This window comes from Eufriesea mexicana, unplaced genomic scaffold (genome assembly GCF_001483705.2).
Source record: "Eufriesea mexicana isolate 0111107269 unplaced genomic scaffold, ASM148370v2 scaffold994, whole genome shotgun sequence".
In the NCBI taxonomy this organism is placed as follows: Eukaryota; Metazoa; Arthropoda; class Insecta; order Hymenoptera; family Apidae; genus Eufriesea; species Eufriesea mexicana.
In genome coordinates this window covers 504,658-522,956 of record NW_016909129.1, presented here as the reverse complement: position 1 = coordinate 522,956, position 18,299 = coordinate 504,658, and the positions used below count along the sequence as shown (strand labels likewise).

At 30.4% G+C, this 18,299-nt stretch overlaps 4 protein-coding genes across 5 annotated transcripts in view; 2 read left to right on the top strand and 2 right to left on the bottom strand.

Moving 5' to 3' along the window:
* BckdhA (Branched chain keto acid dehydrogenase E1 subunit alpha) overlaps positions 1-1,516 on the bottom strand; it is a 2,154-nt gene extending 638 nt beyond the window's left edge. Inside the window, exons 1-6 of the mRNA XM_017899752.1 lie at positions 1,454-1,516; positions 1,173-1,370; positions 886-1,081; positions 656-817; positions 386-530; positions 81-284 (exon numbers count right to left, since the gene is read on the bottom strand). Coding sequence (XP_017755241.1) covers positions 81-284; positions 386-530; positions 656-817; positions 886-1,081; positions 1,173-1,370; positions 1,454-1,516 — 968 coding nt within the window. The remainder of the gene's footprint in view (positions 1-80; positions 285-385; positions 531-655; positions 818-885; positions 1,082-1,172; positions 1,371-1,453) is intronic.
* Positions 1,517-1,845: 329 nt separating this feature from the next.
* Positions 1,846-3,492, top strand: LOC108547333 (dnaJ homolog subfamily C member 17). Its single transcript, XM_017899805.1, has 7 exons — positions 1,846-2,029; positions 2,147-2,275; positions 2,369-2,536; positions 2,609-2,824; positions 2,946-3,026; positions 3,138-3,272; positions 3,379-3,492. The coding sequence occupies exons 1-7, from the start codon at positions 1,961-1,963 to the stop codon at positions 3,490-3,492; spliced, it is 912 nt and encodes a 303-aa protein (XP_017755294.1). The 5' UTR covers positions 1,846-1,960.
* Positions 3,493-3,779: 287 nt separating this feature from the next.
* Positions 3,780-5,647, bottom strand: SerRS (Seryl-tRNA synthetase). Its single transcript, XM_017899779.1, has 5 exons — positions 5,186-5,647; positions 4,829-5,113; positions 4,543-4,764; positions 4,217-4,473; positions 3,780-4,104 (listed from the first exon to the last, which is right to left on the bottom strand). The coding sequence occupies exons 1-5, from the start codon at positions 5,645-5,647 to the stop codon at positions 3,861-3,863; spliced, it is 1,470 nt and encodes a 489-aa protein (XP_017755268.1). The 3' UTR covers positions 3,780-3,860.
* A 942-nt stretch (positions 5,648-6,589) lies between these two features.
* LOC108547321 (SAP30-binding protein) lies at positions 6,590-8,690 on the top strand. 2 transcript variants are annotated; one of them, XR_001890185.1, is made up of 3 exons: positions 6,590-6,742; positions 7,149-7,269; positions 7,343-7,423. XR_001890185.1 is itself a non-coding variant. In XM_017899782.1 (2 exons), exon 2 carries the CDS (start codon positions 7,329-7,331, stop codon positions 8,319-8,321), a length of 993 nt encoding a protein of 330 aa, XP_017755271.1. In that variant the 5' UTR covers positions 6,590-6,742; positions 7,149-7,328; the 3' UTR covers positions 8,322-8,690. The 2 variants fall into 2 exon arrangements, 1 of the variants encoding a protein (XP_017755271.1); XM_017899782.1 differs by having other exon boundaries at positions 7,149-8,690.
* The last annotated feature ends 9,609 nt before the right edge of the window (positions 8,691-18,299 follow it).

Below are 18,299 nucleotides of genomic sequence, written 5' to 3'. Positions count from 1 at the left end.
TATATATATATATATATAACATGTAACTCTAAATGTTTTGAAAATTAATATATACATATAAAAAAAGAATGTTTTTATACCGGTAAGTCATAGCCTCAATTAAGAAAGGTTGCCCCTTTTTAATGCAAAGTTCACGGGCAGTTTTTGTTGCATAATACACAGCAAGAACATCATTACCATCTACACGAATTGTTGGTATACCATATGCTGGTCCTCTTGCTGCAATTCCATCCCCTTTGAACTGTTCTAAAGTGGAAGTTGAGATTGCATAACCATTATTCCGACTAGAAATAGACAGTGTTATCGAACATCTTTATAAACATATCTTTGAAGACATTTAATCTATTCTTCATGCTTTACTTATATAATGTACAATTAATTTTACCATATAAAAATAATCGGACATTCCAAAGTTGCAGCAAAATTGAAAGCTGCATGAGCATCTCCTTCACTAGCAGCTCCTTCACCAAAGTAACAAACTACACATGCATCTTTCTTAAATTGTTTAAGTGCATATGCTGTACCTACCGCTGAAAGTAAATATATCCAAATGTTAATAAATCAACATTATATATTGATACAACAATAAAAAATACTATGATGTTTTTAAGGAAATTTTTATATAGTTTAACAATAACAATAATAATTATAGTACCTTGAGGTAGTTGTGTTGTTAATGGAGATGATATAGTAACAAAGTTCAACTTCTTTGATCCATAATGAACTGGCATTTGTCTTCCCTTTGAAGTATCTTTGTGATTACCATAACACTGATTCATAAAATCTATGATAGGATATTCACGCCATAACAAGACACCTACAGAGTGATTTATATTAAATAACATTTACTTAACATTGTTAATTGTACAAATTAAGATTTTATACCAGCTTCACGATATTGTGCATATATAATGTCTTCCAATGAAACAGCAGCTGCAGAACCAATCTGAGTTGCCTCCTCTCCTATATTGGTCATGTAAAATGATATACGTCCTTGTCGCTGAGATTCATAGAGGATTTTATCCATTATATTCAAAGTAATCATTTTGCAATATATTTTAATAAAAATTTCCTCAGTTAACTTAAATAAAACAAGAGATATATATAATTGATAAATTAAAAACTATTTGCATACAATGTTAATAAAAATATTGGTATATTAGTTATTCAACCTTGAAATCTTTTGGTAACTGCACATCTTTAACCGAGTTTAAAATTCTAAATGTTGATACAGGATCATAATACTCTTTGTCAATAAATTTTAGTTCATTTGTAAAGATAGTTTCAATTCCTATGAAAGAAGGATCATTTGCATTAACAATAGTACCAATTTTAGCAGTGGTAGTTTTATGACTATAAGACTGCTGTGTCTAAATTCATAAAAAAAGAGAAAATTAAAAAATTAAAATTACTTTCTTCTTTTATTTATCATTTGTATTTCTACTATATTTACCTGTCGTAATATATTTTTGAAATATATTTGTTTTGCGTGCTTGAAAAAAATTTTCTCAATCATTGTTATTTGAACAATTTTAATTGACAATATTCAACCTTTTATCACGGTTATCGCTATCTGTCTTTGTTCCAAAATTTATATAACTATGCCGTGTAATATATACGCGTGCGCAAAAATAAGGAATAAAGAGGGGGATCTTATACATTTTCTTATCATTCGGGAACATTAAACTGTGCGAATAGTAACAGTTTGTAACGATGTCGAAAGAAACTAATGTGAAATTTTTGTTTACTGTGTGAAAATATATGGTCCATTAGTGGAATATGTCTTAAAAAGTTTCGGATAGAAATGAATAACTAGATTTCAGAAACAAGTAATCACAAATTGTACTTAATGATACAAACTAAAATAGAACATAGTCAACGATAAATATAAACTTAACCTTTTCTGTGTTTGGATATTTTCATGTAAGATAAAACGTTTTAATATAAGTGGAGAAAGAAAATGGATTCCTGGATGCAGTTAGATCTGTATGAATTAATTGGTGTAGAGAAAACAGCTTCTATTCAAGAGGTATAAACTTTCTTACGTTTTATCAACTTATGTATTGTTGTACAAAGTATCATTAGAATAATATGGAAATTTTCTGAAGTTTGCGATCCATTTATCCAATATATAGTATTATTTCAGATTAAGAAAGCCTATCGTAAGAAAGCTCTCTATTGCCATCCTGACAAGAATCCGGATAATCCGAAAGCAACTGAGTTATTTCATGAATTATCACGAGCATTGGAAATTCTCACTGATGTATCTGCTCGGGTAACTATATAAAATTATTATTACTATATGTAACTCATTGTTGTCTTCTTTAATTTTCTTGCTAATAATATGATTTCATTTGTATAAAATAAGGCAGCTTATGATAAAGTTATTAATGCCAAGTATCAAGCAGAATTACGTTCAAGGGAATTCGATTCGAAGCGTAAAAAATTAAAGGAAGATTTGGAAGCACGAGAAAATGCTTATAAAAGATCCATAAATACAGATTTCAATATTAAAAGTGATAAAGAAAAATTACAGGTAACTTATTTTAATTAAATTTATTATTTATCATTTCGTTTATCTTTCATCATTATAATTTTATTATGGCAGGCTGAAATAGAACGGTTACAGAAAGAAGGATCAAAGCAACTACAGGAGGAAATAGCGCTTATGAAAAAACATTTTGAAAAAAAATCAAAAGTATTTTGTAAAGAATCAGAAGTTGATAATGGTTCTTATAAACTAAAAGTGAAATGGAAGTCTCATAAAAATCAGTCTGACAATGGTAGATATGACTATGACATATTGTATCGAATTTTCTCAAAGGTATAGCATTACTAAAATACCATTTAAAATATTTTAGTCACTTTCTATGATTAGAAAGTATCATAATTACTATGCATATTTACTTTAAAATACCTTTGCTCATATAATTCTTTATTTTTAGTATGGGAATATAATTACACTTGTTATTTCTTCCACCAGAGAAGGTAGAGCATTAGTAGAGTATCAAAAACGAAATGATGCCGTATGTATTAATTTGCAGCATTCAAAAAAAGAAATATATACTTTCTTTTCATTTCTTTCTATTTACTTATGTATATATTTAAAAATAAAGAAATTATGTTTCTTTTATTAGGAAATGGCTCTAAGCATGGAACTTGGTTTAGCACAGAATCCACTTAAGCTTCAAAGATTATGGGATAAACAAATTGAATCAGATGCTTCTACTACCGGAATTGTTTACAATGATGCCAGTTTTACAAAACACGCGGTATGTTTGAATAATAATAATGATAATAATTAACAGATAATATTTATTCCCTTATTTTTATATTTGTACTTTATATTTGACGTTTAGTATAAATTTTGTATTATAGGTAAATCAAAGCATGTCAGATATTGAATTTGAACATTCTGTACTAAATAATTTAAAAAAAGCTGAAGAAAGAAAAAGATTTTTAGAAAAATTGAACACCACAGAAAACACTTGATTAAATATCTATATATTGATTACATTGTTTTATATGTTTTATTATGTAAAGTACTAAAAGATGTGTCTGGATACTACTAAGATTGTTTAGCCATTGATATATGGGTTATAAGGTATTGAAATGTACTGTTTGTATCTACATTATTAAAATAAGTAATAATATATGAATGTTCTATTATATAATTAATAAAAGAAAATCTTTATGATATTCGAATATATTTATCAAATATTTGTTTATCAATTATAACTGATTATTCAATTTCAACATCATATTGAATTTAACTCTTTTAATATTTAGATCATAGCTCAATTTGTTATAATTATTTCTATTTGCAGAAGAATTAAAAGTTAAGTTACAATGATATCTTTTCAATCCTTTTGTCTTTTTTGTTTTCTTAGTTCCGTTTCATCAATAGGAGCTGGTTTAGTGAATGGAATTTCATTTTCATATTCCACTGGCATAAATGGTGCAAGAACTTTTGGTACTTCGATACCAGTATCAGTTTGATGTACCTCCAAAATTGCACATATAACTCGAGTAACTGCACACATTGTGGCATTTAACATATGAACATAATCTGTATTGGTATTCATCTTTTTCGTTTGACCATATCTAGGATATCAATAAAACATTTTATTTGTAACAATGGTAAAAATAACAATAACGACAACAATAATAAAATGTAACTTGTATTAGTATTAGGATATATTACACAGTTTATTACCTGACCAGTAAACGTCTTGCTTGATAATCCAAACAGTTGCTACATGAAACAAGTTCACGAAATGCACCTGATCCTGGAAACCATGCTTCCAAATCTAATTTTTTTGAAGCAGCGTTATTCAATGCACCTGATACTATATTAACTATACGATAAGGAATGTTTAAAGTACGGTAAAACTCTTCTGCATTTGTAATCATTTCTTCCATCATATGCCAAGACTTATTATCATATGGTGACGTTAAACAGAATTGCTCCACCTATTGTTCATACATATATAATATGTAAATTGATGTTATCCCTTACAACAAAGTTAAAGTTGCAGGTACCTTTTCAAATTGATGAACTCTAAAAATGCCTCTGGTATCACGTCCATGAGATCCAACTTCTTGCCTAAAACATGTAGATAATCCAGCATACTTAATTGGTAAAATATTCTCAGGTATCCATTCATTTCTATGAAATGCAGCTATTGGTTGCTCAGATGTAGCGATCAAATATTTTTCTTCAATTTCCTTATCATCATTTCGTTCGCTACCCTTACCAATTATCTACATAGAGTTTTAAATGTGATTATTGTTTATACATTTGTATATATAATTAATTATTCTATACCTTGTATAATTCTTCATCAAACTGAGATAATTGTGCTACTTCCTGCATTACATCTTTACGCATAAAAAATGGTGTATAAAGTGGTTTATAACCATTTTTTGATAATTGTCTAAGAGCTAATTGAATTAATGCATGTTGTAGAAAAACTGCTGGTCCTACTAAAAAATAACCACGCCCTCCTGAAACATTAGTACCACGTTCTCCATCTATACCATCAATCATATGTATTAAATCAACATGAGAATATTTCTTTCTTTGTGTACAATCTCCATATGTTCTCTCAACCTAAAATTAAATGCAATCATTTTTTTATAATCTATACAACAAATAAACTTCATTGCATTAAATCATATATACTTTATTTTCATCTTCATCATTACTAATTGGTACAGATTCATGTAACATATTCCCTATCTCTTTAAGAGCGCGATTTCTTTCAAATTCAGTCAAAACTAAATCTTTCTCATTTGTTCGAATAGCATCATCAATAAAACTACGGACAGTTTTAATTTGAGCAACTGTTAATGATTTCAAATTATTAGGTATTAAATTTTCTAGGTTTTCAAGAATATCCTTTGATACTTTATCATCACCATCCACTGCTTCTTTCTTTTTCATTTTTTCTCCAATTTCTTTACTGCATACATTTTTTAACTTATTTAAATTGTCAGCCTTATGTCGCAGCTGACGCCAAATTTTGTCTTTCTCGATCACCGTGTCGACTAGATCTACTTGTTTAAAACGTTTCTTTTGATTTTCTCGCACTTTATCCGGATCAAAGCCTTTATCTTTCCGAAAAAGATCTAAATCTAGTACCATGATTAATGATACTAGAATCACGTTTTTCCAAGCGTATTAATTTACTGTTAATGTCAATCGAATTACACGTGCACTCAATGATATAGAACACGTCAGTCGAAAATCATATCTTCCAACTCACCGTTCACTATTCACTGACTGTATTCGACACTGATGATTCATATACGCATGCGACGCATAGCGAACATTCAAAACAAGGTGGTAATTGGTACCAAATTTAAATAAATAATGCTCTATAAAACCTTATATTGTTTTTCCTTTTCCTTCCTCTTTTTTTTTAATAATAATCATTTGATAATTTTTAAACATTAAATAATTAAATAATTTTATTGTCCTTTATTCAAAGAACAAAATGTGAATATAGACGTGCGACCAGTGAAATTTATATTGATCTATAGAATTTTGTTTCCCAAATATTTGCTAATTCACTAAGTCCTACGATATATAAAAAAGCAAATAATTAAAAACTTTTATCAAAATAAACATAAACTATAAAAGAATAAATTTTGTACTGTAAATTATAAAAAAGCTGATACATTGTCGATTATAAATCCAGTTATATATGTGGATTGTAACCGATCTTCATTACTATTATAAGATGTATTTGAATTAATATAACATTAATTTATATATATTTTTAAACTTAAATAAATCTCGTTCATTTACATAATATATTAAGTCAAATACAAAAGTATGAAGAATACCGCTAATTGACAGTATATAAATTATTACAAAATTTCTAGATTATAATCGCAACTTTGTAATTTACATTTCATTGGGAAGAAGAAAACGAAAGAGAAGTTTTATAAGAACAATAAAAAAAAATGTTATACTTATTTCAATTTTTTTTTTTTTTTTTTCAGCTTTTCGTTAGAAATATACATGCATTTTATTAAGTTTGCGCATGCGCATCGTCGTTATTCATGAAAAGGTTCAAGAACTTAGAATATAGTAAGGTGATATGCAATGATAACGTTTGACTTCTTCGATTAAGCAAACATTAATTAATAAAAGAATAATACGTCGTAAGTTTAGCGTAATAAATGAAAAATCAGGTATAGTGTAAGCAGAAAAATTGTGGATTCGAATAGTCAGGTTGGTTGTGGCTATCGCACAAATTTTGATCTTTAATGACATAACCTGATGCGTTTGTCAATTGATTGATGGATTTAAAATATATAATGTATTTTTTTATAAAACAAAATAATAATTTGCAAAGTTGTTGCAGGAGTATTGATAAAACTAATTGAATACAGCATATCTAATATTACATGACATACACGTTCATGTATACAAAACATTAGTTACTATCTCGTTTCCTTCTCCCCTCTCCCCGTTTCTTCGTTTCCTTTCTTTACTAGTTATCCGTTGTAAGTTGATAAACAAATATAAGTTTATCTGTAATATATGTAATTTTGGGAATTTTATATACATATTATCCACTCAAGGAAGTAATAATGATTTGGCAGTACAAGCTGTACATTTGAAATTCTTGTTTCAGATACGGTATAGTAATAGACATTCCAACAAAACATTGGGGCATAATTAATGTTGATATATAAGGCATATTTACATACATAAAAGCCCTACAACTTAAAGGCGTACAGCTCTACGCTAGACCGGTGAGTTCCAACACAAAATATTGCTTGGTAGTACGGCGGACACTCAAAGCCAACTAACCATGTCTGTACAAAGTGTTGCTCTGGCATCTCTCACGGCCACCTATACCGACTCGGAGGGCGAAGACGGGGTGGAAGACGACCTTCAGGAGAATTCGAACACTCCCCAGGGGGCCGCCCCGCATAATGCCCAAGTCGGTCAGCCCCAGGCTTTCACCAGTCCCAAATCTGGCACATCAGCCTCAAATAGTCCCGTTGTTGCTCCCAGCGTCGGTGGCAAGTCTAGTAACGATTTGTCGAACGCGCCCACCTTAGTAACAGATGTGACATCTAAGGTGCAAAGATTGGTTTCATACTTTGATGATACAATAGTCTCCGATGACGAGGGAGTGATACAAACACAGATCGATGGGCAGCCTTTTGAAAATGGAAGGCCCTCCTCGATTATGGAATGCTCTCCCTGTTGTCAAGGAGAACAATTAGTTTCAGATAGCGAGGTGGATCCCTATGGCGTCACTATACCACCGGAACCGCCAGGGCAGTGTCCTGTGGAGCTACAGGAGAAAATAACAAAACTTTTTAGGAAAATGGAAAGTGGTGGTTTAGATATGAACAAAGTTATACAACAGAGGAAGGATTTCCGAAATCCATCTATTTATGAAAAGCTTATTCAATTTTGTAGCATCAATGAACTGGGTACTAATTATCCTCCAGATAGATTTGATCCCTTCAAGTGGGGCAAAGATTCCTATTATGAGGAACTTGCCAAAGTACAAAAGGCTGAAATGGATAAACTTGAGAAGGCTAGGAAAGAGAAAACAAAAATTGAAATTGTTTCTGGTACAGCTAAACGGCCCAATAGTTCTAGCACAGTAGAAGATGATGCTAAGAAAAGGAAAAGTAAGTGGGATCAAGTTGCAACAGGAGCAACTGCTTCATTAAAGCCAACTGTTCTGTTATCCCAACCGACTCTTACGACATTAACATCGTCTGCAACTGGCACCAAAGCAACGGTAATATCTGCTTTTGGATCTTTACCAAAGAAAAGACTGTAACATACCTTGTAAATCATTTGTAAATATTACGTTTTTTGAAAAAGCAACACTTCATTCTTCATTTAATTTTATACCGTATACAAAAGAAAACTACAGCGAATTTCTCAAAAATGTGTATACAGACTCACGAAAATTACGATTGTATATTCACATGGCCATATGTGCCATCTATAAAAGTGACTTATCATATTTAATTATTGGTTTCATTGAATTTAATGATATGATATTTAATTTCATGTATGATGGCATAAAATATTTTGAAGATATATTACTAATATGACTACTATCAAAGTGGTATATCAACAAGGATGTACAAAGTGAACAAATTTCCTGTCAGAAATATGAAAAACTACAGGAAAGAGAGAGAGGGGGGGAGAGAAAAAGAAGTAACAATAGCAATTAAAGAGATTCTGAAATTAATGAACTGGAAAATGGGAGATTGACCAATCATTACATTGAGTTCCTTCATACTTTCATTTTATATAAAATATTTTAAATTAAGTATACGTTCTGATATTTATGCCCTTCGTATGATATTTTTTCTACACTAATAATGTTTTAATAGATTGAGATAAAACTAAAATAAAAACAAGGGAAAATAAGAAAAATACGATAACAACGATAATATTAACACAAAGGGGATTCTTTTTATGAATAATACATGTTAGTAGGCTTCTATATCATGATGTTGATCAGTGAACAATCTTCTTGAAATATTTTGTTCATTGACAAAAATAATAAAATAATATTGTAAAATATGTACATTATAAATGTGCTGCCATTGCGAGAAACTTGAGAATCGAGCCAATTAAGATTAACATGAAAAATTTGTAATTATTATTTGTAAACATATGTGTAACAGACAAATTCATTGATTAAGAGTTAGAGTTGATTTAATTTTCTGTAAATCGAAATAAATGATTATTAGTGATACTTTTATACGAAAGATTTGTATGATTAGAAATCCAGTGCCCTGTATCTGCTCATGAATAATTAATTTGTTTTTAAAATACGAAAATTAATATACAACCGTGAAAATGAAGGTTCAAAGGTGAATGAATTATATATCATCGTGTGTGTGCGTGTGCGTATGCATGTGTGTTTATTTATTTGTTTGTGTGTATAATTTATATATATAGCTATTTATATAATATATAATAGATAACACGCGCGTGTATATGAACTTATAACTACAAAACTTATGTTAAATTTAAAGTTAATTATGTTTCAATTCTTATTGAGATATATATGCATAATGTATTCCATACAAGCATATAAAGATATAATCGCCATTCGATACTATGTCCATACATCATTACTTTTTTTTTTTGCCAAGGGGACCCTACATACGTGGACATCGCTCTTGGAACAGTAGTAAGTAGGTATAAGTTATACTACATACCTTGTATTGGAAAACCTTAATGGGTTTCTTTATGATGCTTTTTGCATCTTATGATGCGAATTGCTTCGTCAAGGCAGATCCTTCAAGAACTTTCGTATATAATTTTGGATATAAATATGTTGCTAATTAATTAATTATTAGTGATTATTGCACAGAGTGTTTGAATTCTTGCCGTACATACCAATATTTTTTCATTAATTACCCTCTTCTGCGCAACCAATTTATGAACTTCATGTACGCATTAGAAAAACAGTGTCCTTGCGCATCTTCTCATATCATATTTGATCACACTCTACTTCTCGTTTTGTCTGTAATTAATTATATTGTTGATATCAATGGTTGATATCAAATCACGTATGCCATCAAATAATAATTAATAACTAACTAATTCATATCAAATTATGTACGAAAATTACATAAGAATGTTGTTCAAAGTTTCAGCTTCACAATGCAACTACAAAAGTTCACAAATTAAGTACAGAAACTTCGAAATTTGTGATTTTTCACTGTCGCATCCCCCTATCCTTTTCTAACAAATTGTTGTCCTTGTCTATCACGTAAAGAGGTTTAGACGACTTTATCGTGCATTCTGTGTTCCTGCTATTTTCTTCAGTTTTCGGTCCAAAATCATAGATGGAGCTGATCACAGTCGAAGAATCAAAAACCAAATGACGCGTAGAACGCGAGAAACAAAACAATAAAATGGTATAAATAAGCATAACACATTTTAATCCCTTCTCTTTATTCTCTTAACAGACCGATGAACGTGAAGTTACAGATGAAGGCGAGTGATTTTGTTCTTAATAAAAATAAATTGAAATTACGATGGTTATATGCTTAAGTATTTTTTATTCACTTTGAAAGTTTCACATATACACGTTAATTGTTCCGATGGACTTGCACTCTCCTTGTTAGTTCTACTGGAGAAACTATATATAACATGCTTAAACTTGAAGAAGCACTTGTAGATGAGGTAAATTTTATGTTTACAAGAAAATATATCAAGTATTGATATAAATATAATATTTCCTCTTTTTTCTAGAATGATAGACCACTTTGTCCTCCAAGATTGATAAAAACTATAATATTGAACAATCCATTTTCTGATATTATACCAGGAATCATAGTACAGGAATATGAAGGAATAAAGGACAGTTCAAAAACTAAAACAGCAGCAGTAAAGTAAAAATCATATATGTTTGCAGAATTTAGCCCTGATAGTATTGTTCTATGCAATGAAAAATTTTGTTACAGAGATTTCAATCTTTTATCATTTGGTGAAGAATTAGAGGAAGATGAAAAAGAATATGTGATATTAAATAAAAGTTTATTGGTAAGGGCAAATCAACTCATGATCATTTAACTGATCCAAAATTAAGCTCACAACCAGCTGTTGAACCACCTGGACTTGCAAATAAAAAAGAGGAAGGAAGACCATAGTAGGGATTGGGAAAGTGACGACGAAATAAAAGCTTAAGAAGAATTAGAAGTTATAATGAAAGAAAAAGAGTTAATGTATTGTTCAATTATAACTATGTTATAGAAAGTAGAAATTTTTATTGACTGTCTTATATTTATATTTTCAGAGCAATGAAGGAAAGGATAAAAAATAAATTGAGAGATGCAAAAAAGGAACCGAAGAAAGTAGAAAATTATAAAATAGATGATGTTGAAGATGATAAAGATATAAAGGAAAATGAATAGGGAATGAAGTACTCCTTATAGGGTTAACACGAGAGAAAGCCGAGGAGATGCATGATAAGAGAGATAGATGCAAGATAAACCAATATCTAGAATCATTAGGATAACTCATGTATTTGAATAGAATCATATGTAGTAGTGTGTATATGTCTATAAATATTCTTACATAAATATGGTCATTGTAATGATAATTATTATGCGATATGTATTACGAAATATCTTTTTCATGTAACAGTCCGTGCTACGGATATCTACTCAGATTCTAGTCTATATGTCATTGTTTATTATGTCGTTAACAATTAACGTATATATGTGAAACTTTGAAAATGAATAAAAAGTACCTAAGCATATAAATATTGCAGTTTCATTTTCTTTTTATCAAGACCAAAATCACTCATTTTCATCTGTGACTTCATGTTCGTCTATAATTAATTCATCAACATTTAAAATTGCATCGTAAAGGCACAGCCTTAGTAAGATTTCTAATATAATTTAGGATATGAAATCGTTATTATTTAAATCATTATTGGTGATTCTTGCATAGAATGTTTGAACTATTACCGAAGATACTACTGGTTTATCTTTCGATTAATATAATGGAATAATTAGTAATTCAAGTTTATGAATTAATTATGGAAATTTGGAATTTTTCGTAACAGAAATACATTTATATTTGCTTCAGCGATATTAATAAATATAAGAAACATCGTTTGATATTTTTCAACGATACTTTACCACATAGCTATTTTAAAGATGCAACATTTTCCCGCTACAAAAATACCTATCGTATCCGGCTGCTCGTCAACTTCCAGTTGGTGACAAGCGGGCATACCGGTAACAAATGGTAGAATATTCTCATGCGTCAAAGTTAAACATTAAATCTCAAAACGTTTCTTAAAGTAGTGATATTGCTGATTGACGTTTCAATTACTTTACGAAGTTCAAGATTACTAACTGTGAACATTTCTTCGGTGGTAATATACTATATGTGAAAAAAGGTGATGTTATATAGTGTAAATTATATAACGACACATGTGGGAATTGAAGTGGTTGAGTGCGGGATCCTATAACACTACCGCATTGTCCGTTATTATCGGCTCTAGAAGATTCTAGATTTCAACTATCCGTTGAAATATTTGATCAACATTACTATGAATAGGCAGCCTTTTAATAGTTTCTCCTATTTTTCTTCGGTCTAGATGTACAATTGCAAAGTAGTTATGTATTACCGCTATTACATTCTAAATTTTGATTGTGGATTAAGATATTTCATTACTCCTGCATAGAATAGATTGTTTTCCAACCAGTAGGGTAATTATTTCACGATTGAAGGTGCATATATGAAACAAAGTAACGGAAAAGCGAGTGCCTGTGAAATCGTTCTACACAGTATACATTCTTCGCCTATATTTCTGAAATTAGGCTTCTCGGTTAGATTTTTTCGGCATAACAGCGTAGAGTAATTTTTCCCTTAACGGAATCGGATATTTTTTCTCGGTTACTAGCGTGCGTTTTCGAGAAATAGTGCCGAAGGTGTCAGTGGCTCTCAGATCGTGCGACGCAATTTACTTTTTTGGCTTCTATCTTTTGAATTAGGCTTTTTGAATCGGATTTTTCCACTGATTCGCATAGAGTGATTTATTCCTTAACGGGATTGGATATTTTTTTTCGGTTTCGAGCGTGCGTTTTTCTAAAATAGTGCCGAATGTGTCAGTGGCTGTCAGATCGTACGACGCAATTTACTTTTTTGGCTTCTATCTTTTGAATTAGGCTTTTTGAACCGGATTTTTTCACATATTCGCGTAGAGTGATTCTTTCCTTAACGGGATTGGATATTTTTTTTCGGTTTCGAGCGTGCGTTTTCGAGAAATAGTGCCGAAAGTGTCAGTGGCCCTCAGATCCTGCTGCGCAATTTACTTTTTTGGGTTCCAGTTTTTGAGTTAGGCTGTTTGAATCGGATTTTTCCACTGATTCGCATAGAGTGATTTTTTCCTTAACGGGATTGGATATTTTTTTTTCGGTTTCGAGCGTGCGTTTTCGAGAAATAGTGCCGAAAGTGTCAGTGGCTCTCAGATCGTGTTGCGCAGTTTACTTTTTTGCTTTATGTCTTCAAAATTAGGCTTTTGGATTCGAATTTTTCTAAAATATGTTGAAGACGATATTCTATTGAAATAAGCAGGCACGTGCAACAGTATAAAAATATTGGAGTCATGAAGTATCACCAAGGTTGAATCATTAGATGCCAAGAATTATATTTTATAGCGGAAGAAAATTGAAGTTGCAATATCAATATGTTATGATATCTCTATTTAATTCTAGGTTGGCTAATCATATAATATACAAGATGGATATCCTTGATGGTCAAATAAAAATTCATAAAATGGAAATGGCTTAGGCAGATGGGAAGGAATGAAATTAATTCAGATTGTGGCCCCTTGTTATAATTAGATATATAGAACACAGTGAGATTGAAAGGTATGTTGTATCCCTGATCTATATAAATATTAATGTCTGTGGTCAAAGTCAATGATCATTGTTAATGAATTAAGTTTCAGAATGATGGAGCTGAGCTATATGAAATAAAGAGAGTTGTTTGAATGAAAGCAGTGAGAAATGGAATTCAAATTATGTTAAATCAAGAAAGAGGAGAGAGGTAACATATATATCAACAGAGAAGGATGTGTTGCATGAACATACTAATGTAAGGGTTATTAAAGGGATAGAGAATGAACACTTAGTGATACTTATAAAAATTAAAGATAAATTGAATATAGAATGTAAATATTGCATTAAGGTTCAAATGTGTAGAAATATCTACAGGAATTTAGAAACTATAAAAGCAACAGGAATAATGGGTCTCTTGCACATGGAATTGATTGGGCTAATAAAGTCAACGTTAAAAGGAGGTAAAAGGTACGTCTTATGCAGCTGATGATTATTCGAGAAAAGAACCATTTGGTTGACTGATTTATAAATGACTAAAGATTTAATATGAAATATTATTGACAATTAATTTTTTTTATTATACGGGACTTACAAATATGAGTAACATTTATATACAAGAACCAGCCACGAAGGATATAGTAATAATTATTAGTTAATAATATTTCAATGGATTGTATATCTGTTTTTAAAAATTTAACTGATACACAATATTTACTTTCTAAATTTCTATATTAATATATTAAATAATTTCTAATTTGAATTAGAATAATAAATAATAAATTTTAATAAATTTTATTTTAAAGGTATTTTAAATTAATAAAACTAATGTATTTGTTATAACTAGGTTATAATGAAGACAACTGTTGGTGATGTTGTGTTAGAATTATGGGCAAAAGAAACTGCAAAGGCATGTAGAAATTTCATACAGTTATCTATAGAAGGTTATTAGGGTGACACTATCTCTCATAGAATTATCAAAGGATTTATAACACAAGGTGGTGATCCCACAGGTACAGGAGAAGGTGGTAGAGTATATGGAGAACCATTTAAAGTGAGACTATATTTAAAAATAAAATGAATTCCTTTGTTATTCAAAAATAGTTTTTGGATATATGTGTTATAGGAGAAATTTCATACAAGTTTACGTTTTTGTCGACGAGATTTAATTGCTGTGGCTAATGCTGGAAAGATGACAATGGTTCCCAATACTTCTTTATTCTTAGTTCTACACCAGATTTGCAGAATAAACATACAATCTTTGGTAAAGTTACTGATGAATCTATATGTAATATGCTTAAACTCGAAGAAGTACTTGTAGATGAGGTAAATTTAATGTTTGCAAGAATATATATCAAGCATTGATATAAATATAATATTTCCTCTGTTTTGTAGAATGATACACCACTTTATCCTCCAAGAGTGATAAAAAATATAATATTGAACAATCCATTTTCTGATATTATACCAAGAATAATAGTACAGGAAAGTGAAGAAGTAAAGAACAGTTAAAAAACTAAAACAGCAGCAGTAAAGTAAAAATCATATATGTTTGCAGAATTTAGTCCTGATAGTATTGTTCTTTACAACGAAAAATTGTGTTACAGAGATTTGAATCTTTTATCATTTGGTGGAGAAGCAAAGGAAGATGAAGAAGAATCTGTGATATTAAATAAAAAGTTTACTGGTAAGGGCAAATCAGCTCATGATCATTTAACTGATCCAAAATTAAGCTCACAAACAGCTGTTGAACCATCTGGACTTGCAAATAAAAAAAGGAAGGAAGGCCGCAGTAGCGATTGGGAAAGTGACGCCGAAGTAAAAACTCAAGAAGAATTAGAAGTTGTAAAGAAAGAGAAAGAGTTAGTTTATTGTTTACATTATAACTATGTTATAGAAAGTAGGAATTTTTATTGACTGTCTCTTATATTTATATTTTCAGAGCAATGAAGAAAAGGATAAAAAATACATTGAGAGATACAAAAAAGGAACCGAGGAAAGTACAAAATTATAAAATAGGTGATGCTGAAGATGATAAGAATATAAAGGAAAATGAATAGGGAATAAAAAACTCCTTATTAGTGTAGCACAGGAGAAAGCCGAGAAGATGCACGATAAGAGATATCAAGAATTATTAGGATAACTCATGTATTTGAATAGAATCATTTATCATATGTTTATAAATATTGTACATATATATATGGTCATTGTAATGATAATTATTAGGTGATATGTATTACGAAACATCTTTTTCTCGAAACCGTCCGTGATACGGACATCTATTCAGATTCTAATGTCTATATGTCATTGTTTATTATGTCGTTAACAATTAACATGTATATGTAAAACTTTCAAAGTGAATAAAAAGTACCTAAGCATATAACAATTGAAGTTTCGTTTTCTTTTTACCAAGAATAAAACAACGCATCTTCATCTGTGACTTCATGTTCGTCTGGCTTTTAAGAGAGTAAAGAGAAGGAAGAAAAATGTGTTATACTTATTTATGTCCTTTTATTGTTTTGTTTCTCCCGCCCAACGGGTCACGTGGTTTTTCATTCGGCAGTTTCGATCAGCGCCATCTATTATTTGGCTCCAAATGCTCCAAAAGTGATAGGAATATAGGATAGGCAAGGAGGTCGACGATGTGCTGGTCACGTGGTAGACAAGGACAGAGAGGGGATAGAAAAGGATAGAATGGCTCCGGCAGTGAAAAATTATTAATTACTCAATTTCCGTAAATAATTTGTGAACTTTTATAATTTCATTGCAAAGCTGGAACTTCAGGCTACATTCTTATATAATTTTCGTAAAGAATTTAACTCTAAATTGTTACTAATTAATTTGTGTTTAATGGCGTCTATGATTTCGTAACGACGACCATCGCGATCTTCCGTGAAAATATTTAATACTAAACGAAACTAGAAGAAAAATGTGATCAAAAGTTATATGAGAAGATTCGCAGGAACATTGTCTTTCCAACGAGTGTATAAAGTTTCATAAATTGATTGCGTAAAGGATAGTAATTAATGAAAAACCAATGGCGTCTACGACAACAGTTCAAACATTGCGCAGAATAATAATTATTATTAAATTAATTAGGGACAAATCTATATCGAAAAGTATATTGGAAAGTTGCTGAAGGATCTGCCTTTACGATGCAATTATAAAAGTTCACAAATTAATCGCAGGAATTGAGTAATTAATTAATTCTCTAATAAAAATTGAAAAAGGAACAGTCAGCGCCGCCTATAGTTTTTACCTGGAAGCTTAGGCTCCGTTAGTTCCAATACATAACTATAGGCGGCGCTGACTGTTCCTTTCTGAATTTTTATTAGAAAATTAATTAATTACTCGATTCCTGCGATTAATTCGTGAACTTTTATAACTCCATCGTAAAGTGAGATCCTTCAGCAACTTTCCAATATACTTTTCGATATAGATTTGTCCCTAATTAATTTAATATTAATTAATATTCTGCACAGTGTTTGAATTGTTATCGAAGATGCCATTGGTTTTTCATTAATTTCTATCCTCGACGCAATTAATTTATGAAGCTTTATGCACTCGTTAGAAAGACAATGTTCTTGCGAATCTTCTCATACAACTTTTGATCACATTTTGCTTCTAGTTTCGTTTAGTAATAAATATTTTCTCGGAAAGTCGTGATGGTCGCCGTTACGAAATCATAGATGCCGTAAAACAAAAATTAATAAGTAACAATTTAGAGCCAAATTCTTTACAAAAGTTATATAGGAATGTAGCCTGAAGTTCCGGCTTTGCAACGAAGTTATAAAAGTTCACAAAATGTTTACGGAAATTGAGTAATTAATAATTCTTCACTGCCGGAGCCATTCTATCCTTTTCTATCCTCTTTCTGTCCTTGTCTACCACGTGACCAGCACATCGTCGACCTCCTTGCCTATCCTATATTCCTATCACTTTTAGAGTATTTGGAGCCAAATAATAGATGGCGCTGATCGAAACTGCCGAATGTAAAACCACTTGACACGTTGGGCGGGAGAAACAAAACAATAAAAGGACATAAATAATTATAACACATTTTTGTTCATTCTCTTTACTCTCTTAAAAGCTAGACGAACATGAAGTCACAGATGAAGATGCGTTGTTTTATTCTTGGTAAAAAGAAAACAAAACTTCAATTGCTATATGCTTAGGAACTTTTTATTCACTTTGAAAGTTTTACATATACATGTTAATTGTTAACGACATAATAAACAATGACATATAGATATTAGAATCTGAATAGATATCCGTATCACGGACGGTTTCGAGAAAAAGATGTTTCGTAATACATATCACCTAATAATTATCATTACAATGACCATATATATATGTACAATATTTATAAACATATGATAAATGATTCTATTCAAATACATGAGTTATCCTAATAATTCTTGATATCTCTTATC